Source organism: Helianthus annuus, chromosome 4 (assembly GCF_002127325.2).
Source record: "Helianthus annuus cultivar XRQ/B chromosome 4, HanXRQr2.0-SUNRISE, whole genome shotgun sequence".
Classification (NCBI taxonomy): domain Eukaryota; kingdom Viridiplantae; phylum Streptophyta; class Magnoliopsida; order Asterales; family Asteraceae; genus Helianthus; species Helianthus annuus.
The window spans coordinates 82,436,445-82,449,397 of record NC_035436.2 but is presented as its reverse complement, the minus strand read 5'-3'; the positions used below and the strand labels follow the sequence as shown (position 1 = coordinate 82,449,397).

Genomic DNA, 12,953 nt, shown 5'->3' with positions numbered 1-12,953 from the left:
TCACTCCGGTTCATGCAAGTTATCCAGGGCTATACAAAATACCGTGAGGTCTTCCCTTCACCTTGTTCCTTGTTTATTCCTCAAGTCTCCGACTCTTCCATAGTCTCTAGTTTTACAAAAACGGGTATACTTCCAAAAAGATGGGGGGATTGTGCATTACTACCACATGTAGGGGTGATAGTGAAAACGCAGAAATAAGGTCGTGAGGGTACGTGACTTCTTCCTCGGGACCGAATTGTGCCTTGTAGCAACCATAGAGCGGTTTCCAGGGTGCGAATGCACTACTCAAACAATGGGGTGCACTACGAGGTAGAGTGGGTGGAGGTACTAATAGGGGTGTTGGTGGTGGTGATATAGTTAGTGGATGATAGAGTGCATGTGGGGTGAAAGACGAGAAGAATCTTCTTGCATGTGTTATCCATGTGCCTAAATGGAATGGGAATCTGTTGAGAAGGGGAGAATCGAGGGGTTGTTTCCATCCATATAATACGTATTCCATACTTCATGCACCTCGATTGTCCGATGTAGGGAGGACCCCTTTACCACACTGGACTGTGCGTCGCATACATGATTTTGCTTGGGCTCCATGAGTCCCAATATGGTTGGTATGGTCTTCATGAATGCCGAATAGAATGGGTAAATGGGTTACACTATAGCTCGCGCCATGCTACCTCCTTGGGGTAAAACGGATGTCAAATGTTGGGGTCTATCGTAGCAACTACAATGGATAAGTTTGGGGTGTTGTAGGCTCTGTACAATTCAAACACAAGAATCCTAAAGTGTTGAGGAAAATCTTTCCTGAGTATTAGCCATCTTCACTGGCTTAGATACCGGGTCCCAAACGACTCGTACTACGGGTAGAAGTGTTAACTGAGAAGTACTTCCTACTTTGTAGAGTGTTATAGTAACTATCTCATTTAGTGTTCTATTGGATAGAGATTTGAACAACTTGGGAATTTCAAATAGATAGTGATCATTTGCTTGACCCGTAGAGCCCACCAGGATTTCCATGCACTACAAGTTGTTATTACATAGGCCCCCGTAATAATAAATTGCCTTGCATGGTCACCCTAATTTTCTCTCGTTCAAAGCAGACGACCAGACAGAGAAGGGATACTACTGCCTTCATACCTTCAACATAGATGGGACCATTTATGATGGTCCACGCGCCAACATCCGTTGTCGTTACACGCGAAATAGCAAAATGCTTAGACAGAATAGGAATAGAGTTCCTAGTAATAGTAGTTGGAGGGGCACCTTCAAGATGAGTACCTCATCTTCTTTGTCTAGACAAGAGTGTCGTCAATCATGTTTCGTAAAAGCCACAGGGACCTCGTCTCACTGATAAGGTTATTGTCCAAGGTTACCTCCTCCGCCTCGCCATCACTGCCGTAGTCAGGCACCTTCACATTCGAGAGGGAAGAACAGCCATCTTCTACGGGATCAAGCTCAGGGTCTCGTTTGGTAACTACGTCAGCCATAAGCTCCGCAATAAACGCGAGGTCGATAGTTTCATTGTGTGAGTCAAGAATAATAATAGGATTCGAAGTCGAAGGTATCTCGTTCCTGTCAATAATTATTCCATACACATATATGCATATATATTAATGAATAATAATGTTACTTAGTATATATACAGGCAAATAAATGCAACATGTTACATATAACTCTCGTTTGTTCATTCGTGGGTCATTTCATCTTCGGCAAGTCTATCTCACATAGACTATACCTCAATTGGCACATTAGTCGGGATATTCTCCCTCCCTACTAATGTCCTTGCTTTGTCCTTCCTTTGAAAAATGTTTGATTCATGGATCTTGGCGCTTTCGGAAATGCAATGAAAAACCATTTTGTTTGTTGTAAAAATGTTTTCGTGAGAGAATCCTAGTGATTGTAGTCTAGACTCGAGAAGGAATCCTAGTTCACTACAATTGGAGCTCTGATACCAACCTGTCACACCCTGACTTTTGTGGAAGCGTGTGCGTGTGAATTGGTCAGTTTCATTGCATTCAATTATAATAAACAACTATATGACTAAAATGATGTTCATCCATTCATAAGTTTTTAAAAAAAAATATTACAAACACAAGTTGTTAAAGTTACAAACCATCATCAGATTCAAGTTCCACAAATAGGACTTGTTTAACAAAAGACTAATTTCACGAGGCTTTGCATTCTACATCTCATCAAGGATGGGACATACGAATCAAACCCTCCAAAAGTGGATGACATCTAAATTTGAAATTTACAGCTTGAAAACAACACCAGCGCCAAAGATCCATCTAGTTTCCTAAAATACATGTACGTTTGAAAACATCAACAAAAGTTGAGCGAGTTCATGCGTTTTGTATGAGTTCCAAATAAACTTGAAAACATTTGAGAGATTTTTTTGATAACAGGTATGTAAAGCGTCTATGAACAAATTAATTAATGTTTTGCAAGGGCATTAATATATATGACGACATAGGAAGTACTCAACCCGAGTAGACGATTTTTAGTGTTGAATCACCTTGACTGTGTCGAATCACCTCGACTGGGACACAAAAACACTCTAAGTGGTCACCCGTGGACCGTGAGTGGGGCTCGCCCGTACCCATTAGATCTAACCTTTGTTCCGTGGTCCTTAAGAGGATTAATGGCACTTCAGTTTCAGCCTATGCTCACATGATCTAATAGTTCATTCCTTAGCTAAATCATACCCAAGTTGACATGTATTTCACCCCTGAAAGTTATAAATCCAAAAAAAAAGGGTATTAGTTTGTGCTGATTGTTTCGATCAAGGTAGTATTATTAGCAACGAGATTGTCAATTTATTAGATTACAAAAAAAGGGTATTAATTTGTGCTGATGGTTTCTGGTTTCTATTTGTGATAATGACACCATTTTTGTTTTGAGATCACTTTTTTTTACGATTTGTTGTTTTATGTGATGTGTGTGTACACCAAAAACATACCAACACACCACCAGTGTGCATGTAAATACATAGATTGATCGAGTTTTCTGGATTAATGTGCTAATAAAATACTATTGTTGTTGATGATTTCAGGTGAAATACTTTAAAGGAACCAGAAAACCCCACCAGATGTAAATTTTTATTTATGTTTTAGATTCGTAGAATTTATAGGTATCATTTTCATCAGATTAATGGGCTGAAATTGCTATCTCTAAATATTGGTGTGACATAAAAAGTTAATTTAAGAAGAATATCTTAAATTTGAAGCTATTTTTTCATGGATGCAGGTTATTCCGGTCAGCGTAGAGTTAAAGTGGCTGCGAACAGATTATACAATTAACATTGTGCGTGGGAACAGATGCTAAAAGTAGGTAGCACACCACATTGCGGGCTTACTGATCCAAAATCAGATTTAAAACATTTTCCAAAGAGAAAGATTGGAAAGGGTGGTGATAGTATCATCAGGTTAATGTGCAGATCTGGCGAGATGGGTTCTGATGAACCTCCCACTCAAACAAGGAGACATGATTAGACAGGTAAACAAGCATAGAACTAATTATTTTGACCATTTAAGTTGGAAGTTCCTAGATTGTATAAGTTGGTATAAGTTTTGTAAATTGTGTATGTGGCACAGTTTGACATAAAAAATATTGAACAAGAGGCATATTGTTGGATGTGCCGAAACGAAAAAAAATACCATAAAGTTTGAAACTTTTGGGTACCTTAATTCATAATTGTTACAAGTAACAAGTTGATTTTATGGTGGCAGTGGTGGAGGAAGAGACTCAATAATGAAAGAAAGCCGTGGCAGGTCAAGAGGGCGAGGTGGAGGCTGTAGTGGTAGTGGACAAGATAGAATTGATGCCCTTGGACGACTCTTGTAAGTATGATGCATTTTGTTTCAGCTTCATTTTTGCACTTGAGAGGATACAAATATTGCAAATGATTTAAGAAGCTCATTTTGGTTACTTTTTCAGGACCCGTATTTTGAGACATATGGCTTCTCAACTGAACTTAAATATGAGGAGTGATGGGTATGTCAAGGTTCAAGATCTATTGAGGCTAAACCTGAAAACATTTGCCAATGTTTCAATAAGCTCCCATACGGTTGATGATATTTAGGAGGTTCGTTAGTTATTAGCTATTTTTATGCGGTACAAGTGTTGTGGTTCCAACATCATTTCATCTATATGTTGTGATAAAGATAAGAAAGTAACTCGGTAGGAAACATTATCAAGGTGTTAGATGTCGTTTGTGACTCACAGTACATTGTTGGTCTTCAATTCGTCATTTATTTGTTTTTAGTAATTGATGGGTTCTTATAAGTTATTCTAAAAGTTGTTTTGCCTTTTTTGGTATAATATATTTTAGGCTGTCAGAAGGGATAGTAAGCAACGGTTCAGCTTGCTTGAAGAGAATGGCGAGCTTTTGATTCGTGCAAACCAAGGTCATATAATAACGGTAATCATTCTTATAATGTTACGACTACATGCTTTATGACTGGCTTCATAATAAATGGTTGAGGTTAGGCTGTTACATTGTTGCAAGTAATTTTAATTTTTAATATTTTTGTATAAAGTTACGGATTTGGTACTTATGTATCCAAAATTACTAAGATCATACCTATCTTTGAAATTTGTCACTCATATTATTCTTAAAATGAATGTCCGTTTTAATTTTCTCAAAATGACAAATTTACTATTTTGGTAGAGGTGTTTACATTTGTGGTGAGGGTGGCTTGTTTAGTTCACCATTTAAGTTAAGTATCTATCCAAAACATAATTATTTTGACCATTTTATAGTCAAAGTCAGAAGTAATTCTTACACAAAGCTTTTCTGTTGCAATTTATTTGAGAAGTAATTCTTTCACAAAGCTTTTCTGATGCTCCACGTTCACAGGATTGTATTGGGCCAGTCTATTGTTTTAAATAACAAAATTATTTTATAAAATAAATCGGTGGTCGTCTATTTATGTTGTGCATGCTTCATTTGTAATACAACACAATAGAATTAGCCAAATAGATGGGTTTGTCAATGGATCAATAATGATTTGAGTTAATTAGTGATATCACAGGCCTTTGGTATATGGGCTGGGTGATGTTTGGTGGCCTTCTTTTTTTTAAAAAAAAAATTCAAAGTTTTTTAATAACTACTAATGTGCCAAATACTATTACATAAATTATGTCATGTCTTTACGGTGTTTTATAATATGATTTAGTAGGTTTTTGCATGAAAGTACTCTTATGACTATTTGCAACCAGCCCGATACTTTTTCTATTAAGCTATTATATATATATATATATATATACACACACACACACTATATATATATATATATATAAAGTACAAGTTGTGATGCATCATGTACAAGTCTTGAAAGCATCTTGTAGGTTTGGACAATGGTAGAAGCTAATAACAGGTGAGCGGGAGGATATTTGAGCGCCATGATTCAAAATTTAAATAGTTTTAGGAGGGGGGAGAAAACGAGATAGAGAGAGAAAGAGAGCCAGACCTGCCAATGCAGATGCAGACTTGCAGCTTTTGAATAACAGGTGAGCGGGATGATATTTGAGCGCCATGATTCAAAATTTAAATAGTTTTAGGAGGGGGAGAAAACGAGATAGAAAGAGAAAGAGAGCCAGACCTGCCAATGCAGATAAAAGCTTTTGAATAACAGGTGAGCGGGATGATATTTGAGCGCCATGATTCAAAATTTAAATAGTTTTAGGAGGGGGAGAAAACGAGATAGAGAGAGAAAGAGAGCCAGACCTGCCAATGCAGATGCAGACTTGCTGGTCTTGATGGTGACTACTAAGGGTGCTTTTGAAAGATAAAATCTTGATCTTTTTTAATGTGTGTTTCTTAAACTGCATTTAAAAAAAGAATTGAGTCTTTATCCTGTTAATGAATGTGAGTCTGACAAATTTATGTTTCTTGAATTGTAGAATGGTGAAAGAAAACAACGAAATGATGGTTCTGGTGACACTCTCCAGAGAAAGATGAAAACAAACAAGTTGATTCACAGAGTGCCTAAAGTTCACTATATAGGAGTCAAGCTAATGCAATGGAACCCGAGTCACAGACCGAAAACTCGGATGCAGAAAAGGTGACCAAGTAAAATTTGAAGTCTATTATGACCAACTTCCACATAGTACAGAAATGAAATGCAGAATATTGTTGTTGAATTTAGTGAAACAACCAAGATGATGGGAAGCTAATACCAAACACACATCTTATTATTTTTTTATTATTATGATTGTTTACATGTAGATGATGATGTTGGAGAGATTGATTTGTGCATGATGAAAGTCATCAAATTCCGGGTTGTGTTTTTACCTGGGAGCTCATAAGCCACAAGCTTAATATTGTAGGATCGGACTTCGACCTAAATGAGTCGTTCGGAAGAGCTCAAATCCGTTTCAGCGGCGGAAACAAAGAAACGAACATATACACAGCTTGTTTCACACTTTAATCCTCTCTTATATTGATATTACAACGATTACATTAAGAGGAAATACCGGCAGCACCTCGGTATTAATTCTGAACAACCGTTACAAATGACATGACAAACAAACCTATATATAATAGATGTGAACCGCTCAAAGGACATGTACGTAAAAGCGGTTCAGCAACGTTCATAAAAGCGGTTCCCATGTGACGTTAAAGCGGTTCAGATCATCATGCCTTAAAGGCGGTTCCCATGTTCATAAAAGCGGTCCGAATGATCTACTCTAAAAGTGATGCACCATGTTGACTTTTGACAACACATGAAACTCCTTTCATTGGCCCTTAAATTGGCATCTCCCCATTGGACCTCATGTTGCTCCAATCAACACAAACATGGCATTTAAGCTTTTGCAACTTTAGTTATGTTTTGTCTTTTGCTGTTGATGTTGATCATAGGATTTTTGATGATGTCACATGATGTCATCATTAAGCATGATGACATCATGCTTGACCAGATCCGCATCGCAACCCGAACTCGACATTAGACGTGGTCGACAGATGACTGCACCAACAGACTCCCCCTCAGATGTTGACGAGTCTAAAGTGTCGAGTCCTCAACGACTTCAGTCTTTATCAGTCTTTGGACTTCTCTCTCTCTATCTTCAGACTCCCCCTCTCGATTTGCTGGCATTCCTTTGATCTTCAGCAACATCTTCAGGATCGACGTCTGGCTTTTCTGCAAAAACTCTACCTCAGAGTAAATTTCTTTCACATATATTTCAAACATATGAACTTGAACCAATCCAGATTCTCATACAAAACAAAACTCAGATTGTGATGAACCACTTGAAAAGGTTAGATTATGAAAACAATTAATTTCATACAAACACTCCCTCTCAAGCATTGATCATCATGTTTAGCACTCGGAATTTTGAAAATCAGCTATTCAACATCAGTTGTCGAAAATCTTTTTGAATTTTTCAAAATTTATGCTAAAACACACTTAAAATCTTTTTGGTTTTTTTCGGAATGAAAGTAAATGCAGAAAATGAAATATTTACAGACAATATTTTTGTGAGCTCGTGCAAGAGGATCATATCAGTTTTGAGACAAATCACCAACACCATTAAGCTTTAAACATACTAAGTTCTAAACAATTTACCTAGATTGTCAGTATATTTGTCCACTTAAATTTTCAACACAAATTTCAATCGATTCGAGATACGATATTAATGTTTTAGAGACTTAAACTTAATTGTGTATCACTCCACTTGAATATATTCTCGTATCCAGATCCCAAATATTCAGTCTTACAGGTGAGTATACCACAGATGATATCTGTAAAGGGGTTAAATGCGAAACCGTGAGAGCTCAGGTCAGAACTTCCGTTCAGCAGAGAGATGACGGCTCGACTTTTGGTGGGTCCCCTTTAGAGGATCTTTTTGCATTTCAACAGCAGCGACTATCAATTTTATTGTTTCATCAGCATGCTGAGGGCGGCGCTTTTTCAAGCATTTGCAGAAAGTATTATCCGGGGACTAGGTCAGTACTTCCATACAGCAGAAGTCCCGGGATAATACCCCAGATATCACTGAGTATAAAGACCTAGTATCTCAGAATACGGGACCTTTCAAACAAGATTTCGGGGGTTACCCATATATCCAAGAATAGTTACCCACGAATTAAGCAAGTTTGATTTAGGTTTATATCTCGTTTCAATTTATTAAATGTGCGAAAATCTACTGACACATCCGCAGTAAGATCGTTTATCACATTTTGACTTTACATTTCTTTAGCGTGCTGTGATAGTTCACTGATGTACTATCATTTCCTCTTTTATGCAACAAAACTCATTTTTGATTTTATCATGTTTTTGGCTTTTTCAAATTTTCTGATGTTTTTGGATTTTCTAAAAACTCTTACTCCCCCTAAAATTCAAATACATCTAAAGAAAATTGAAAACAAACAGTACAGAACATGACAACTGATATCAAAACACTTCAATTCTCCATCCGTTTGGCTTAAACAATCAGAACTCCCCCTCACAACAAACTATTTTCCCATAATGATTTCAAAACACTTAAGTTTGTTTTAATCAGAATGGTTTTTCCGGAAAATAAGTTTAGTTGTTTTTATCTTTTGTAAAATGGGATTCAAATCATCACTTTGTTTATCAAATTCTTGAATGATAATTAAATCAAGTCCAATTCAATGACCTTGATTTAACCACTTGTAAGATCTAGACCAATCACTACCATACAACCACTTGAAAATTTAGCAATTCAAGCTCTTCAAACCTGTTTTTCAACCCATTACCATCTTTAGGTTGAATTCTCAAGATGCCGATTCCTACTCCTCGCTTACAAACCTGGGAGTTCCGGCAAGTCCTGCAACTACACAAACAGATTTAGAAAGATGCCGATTCATGATCCGCAATACCATCTTGGGATCTCCGGCAAGTCAGGATTTTATTCTTGGAAAAATATATCCACCCAAGCCTGACCATCCTTGGGTGTAACCTCATCATTTTCATCCCTCTTTTCAACCGACTTGTAAACCCATCCTTTGGAAGCATAAAACTCCTGAATGCTTTGCGCCTTACCACTGGCCATTCTTCCAAAGATGCGTTTCACATTGCCGTTGAAAGTTTTTCCAACATCAATTTTCTTTCTGTCTGAATAAAATTGATTTGGAACATCAACTTTTCCGATTTTAGATTTGTAATTTTTAGCATGTAGTGGCGGAAAATTCACATCGTCCACTTTCGGAGTTTTCTTTACAACCTTTCCTTCAACACATGGCTCCTCTGATTTTATGGAATCAGATTCATCACCAGAACTGTTACCTGAACCTTTCACAACCCATTTCTGATTTGATTCTTTGGCTATGCGTTTGGAAGCACTCTTTGAAGATTCTCCTTTTTCATAAGTTGAATTTTCAAATCCTGTAAACTTCCGGGTTGATAGTTCAGTCGTTTCAACAACTTTGTCTTTCATTTTTCTTGAGATTTCCTGTTTTGGTCTGAATGTCATCGGACAATCTTTCGCAAGATGACCAACAGCTTTACACTGAAAACAGGATCTCTTTTCAACCTTCTTTAGAACTTCGGTCTTCTTTGGTTCTTCTTGCTTCTTGGCAAGGAATTCCTGATTTGTCTGATTTCTGAATAATTTTTCTTTTTCAGCTTCCGAAGTTTTCCCTGAAACAAACACATTTTTTTGTTTATAAAATTTTTCATTTTTATAGTTTTTCGGTGGAATAAAACCGAGACCTTTCTTTTTGAAATTACGATTATGGTTTGATTTCTGTTGAAAACTATAACCACAATTGTAACCCATTTTCTTGTTAATTCTTTGTTGATCTCTTGAAGTGTACTGTTTAGGTTTTCCGTTAAGATTAAAATCTTTTATTTCAGAAATATTAATTTCTGTGATTTTGAAAACCTTTTGAATCATTTCAATTCTGACACTTCTTATTGGAAAACTTTCATCTGAATATAATTTGTCAGAACCCTTCAAAGTATATGCTACTTTGACTGATTCATCATTCAAATTAGATTTTGAAAGTAAAAACTCTTTGTCATAAACCCGTTTGTCCTTTTTGACTGTTTGCTTTGACGCACTGGACCCAGACTTTGACTCGGATTTTGACTCCTCATTGTCATCTTTGTCTAACACCTGATCGACCACACTTTTTATCAACTTTGACTCATGATCAGTGTCTGATGACGTGTACGTGACATCGATACTTTCTGGCAAGTTATCCGACAGCCCAGACTCCCATTTCAGATTGATCGCTTTATTGACTCTTTCTGAATTAGGATTTCGGGGTGAATATCCATTTTCGACTGGGGGCGGACATCTGTTGTAAGATACACTCGGTTTCTTACCAGAAGCTTTCACTTTTTCTTCATCTTTTGTCACGGATTGTTCTTCTTCACCAATCTTCACTTCTTTAAAGGTCTTCAAATCTTTCACCACTGGATAAATCCTGTCAACAACAAAAGTAGAACATGAATAACTGTCTAGTAATTTCTTAACTTTTTCAGTTTCTATCTTTTGTGTTGCCAACTCAAGCTCGAGATCTGCACATTTCTTTATGTTATAGTTCGCTGTATCAAGCTGTCTCAGATATGCTATCTTCAAAGTATTCATAGCTTCAGCTTGTTCACCACCAGAATCTGTGTATTTGTTGATTTCTCTGTTCATTGTGTCATACGATTCTTTTAACTTGTGAATGTTGTGCAACAGCTCATTGTTCTGCTTGATCAGTGAATCACAGTTCATGCACTTTTCTTGGACCATGACCGGTTCAGCATCCACTTTAATTTCAAATTCAGGAACTTCTTTCACTGTCCTGCCTGAATTTAAAAAATGAGCTCTTCTCAATTTTTCAGCTTTTGCTTCTTCCTTCAATCTCTCTTCCTCTTCAGCCTCCTCTTGAATCTTTCTTCGTCTCTCTTCAGCAGCTTCCATGACTTTTCTGCATCTTTCTGCACATTTTAAATCATAAGCATTAGCAAAGAAAGCATGAGAAGTATTTTTGGCCATAAAGTCTTGATCTGTACAGAAATCATTCCAAGTAAATCCTTCAGCCAACTTCTCATCATTTTGTTCAGCTACATACACTTTGCTTTCTTTCGGAAGATATTTTTCCCAGGTAAAATTATCATATTTTCCCTGACTAACAACACATGCCCTTTTATCAACCACGTCTCTTCCATGAGCTGTTTGTGCCTGATGCTGCTGTGCTGGTTGTGTGATTTGATGATAAATGGCCTTCTTGTGATAATCATTGTTTCCGAAAGGATTCTGGGCACCGGTAGCTTCACGGTTTTTGCATTCCCTCTTGAAATGCCCCTTCTCCCTGCAACGAAAACATGTAACTTTAGATTTGTCAAAACCTAAAGCTGAAACATTCGCATCACGAAAATCATCACGGCCAGTAATTTGTTTGAACTTTTCGGCACGTCTCATCACACTCGCCATACACCATTTTATATCCATCAACTCCATTTCTTCAGCATCAATTTGATCGTAATCCTCTTTCGTGAGCATTGGATTACCGATCTTTCCTGCAACAAAACAACTATAAGATTCCAGAATCATCCCTAACAAAGACATTTGGTTTTTAGCAATATCTTCAGAGTAATCTTGATCATTTTCAAGACTCAACACAATGTTACACTGAAGTTTTCTACCACTCTTTGTTACAGAGATGTTAGGATCAAAAGATGAAAATCTTGTGCTGCTGCTTGATCCCTGAGATGTCGTCTTCTCAGCAGAATCTTTAACGCTGTAAGCAGTTTCGATCTTAGGAGAGAACTTTGTTGAATCAGTAGCACCATGCTTGTAGTACAGACTGATATCCTGCTCTCCATCGTAGTTCTTCATCCTAGCGATCTTTCTCTGCTCCATCTCTTGAGCTTCCAAATGCTTTATGAAGTCTCCGAGTTTCATCTTTTTGTATTCCACTTTGTTAGACTTCAGCATCATTAAGAATGTTCCCCAGATTTCATATGGAAGTGCATCTGCAAGTTTTTCAATTAATTCATCAGTATCTTTCTTAACACCTAACTTTGTCATATTTCTCACCAAATTACAGTATCGATCAATAATTTGTTTGGTTGTTTCATTTTTCAATCCCCGAAACAAGTCAAATTCTTTCTTCATGAGAGACATTTTGTTCTTTAACATATCGTCACTTCCTGTAAACTTAGCCTCCAATTCTGTCCATATCGAATATGCAGTTCCGTCATGTTGAAGTAGAATCAAGATATCCTCTTTTATCGCTTGCTGAAGTAGACTGACCATTAATTTCTCATCTCGATACTTCTTTTTCTCATCTGTACTCATCTCTCGAAGTGTTAGTTGCACACCATTTTTAACTGGTTTAACATATGGTTCCTCGGTGTGTTCCCATGCATCAAGATGATAAGCTTCAACCCAATTTCCGAATCGTTCCGACCACACGTTATAATCGTCAATATCCATGAGTTTCGGTGGTTTTTGAGACGTTCCGGTTTCATTTTCAATCAAAGCACTTTGGGTAATCGAGGTTGGAGTAGCAAAAGCATTATAAAAATCAGAATCCATTCTTCAAGAATCAGATAATACTTCGAGCAATACAGTAATGCTTCGGGAAAATACCTGAAAGACAAACAAACAACACAATCAGTTTACGGTATTATCAATTAATAGAAGCGAACTGGTACTCGAACTGATGATCAATTCTGTGCGAATTTGAAGGTTTGACAAACTGAGTGAACTAAAAGTTGACCAACTGTGCGGACTGAATGACACACTGAACGGACTGCTTTGACTCGGATCAATTTTCAATAAACAAACTCGGTATGAACGTGAACAATTTTTGAACTCCAAATCGTACGGACTCTTCTGATCTGATAGCTTTGAACTTGGGCCGAGATTATTATGTGGACAGTCAATTCCCCCTTTTTAAAAAAAACTAGCGGACAAAAACTATCACCTTTTATATAACTTGCTGATTGGAACAATTAACCCAACCAATCACATGGGCCGCTTAATCCAACCAA

The 12,953-nt window shown here is 37.1% G+C and overlaps 1 protein-coding gene across 1 annotated transcript; it reads left to right on the top strand.

Moving 5' to 3' along the window:
- Positions 1–3,700: 3,700 nt before the first annotated feature.
- Positions 3,701–4,468, top strand: LOC110937752 (tRNA 2'-phosphotransferase 1). The gene is given in 3 exon segments (XM_035989079.1): positions 3,701–3,833; positions 3,931–4,078; positions 4,325–4,468. Coding segments are annotated over 3 exon segments (366 nt in total). The 5' UTR covers positions 3,701–3,744; the 3' UTR covers positions 4,454–4,468.
- The last annotated feature ends 8,485 nt before the right edge of the window (positions 4,469–12,953 follow it).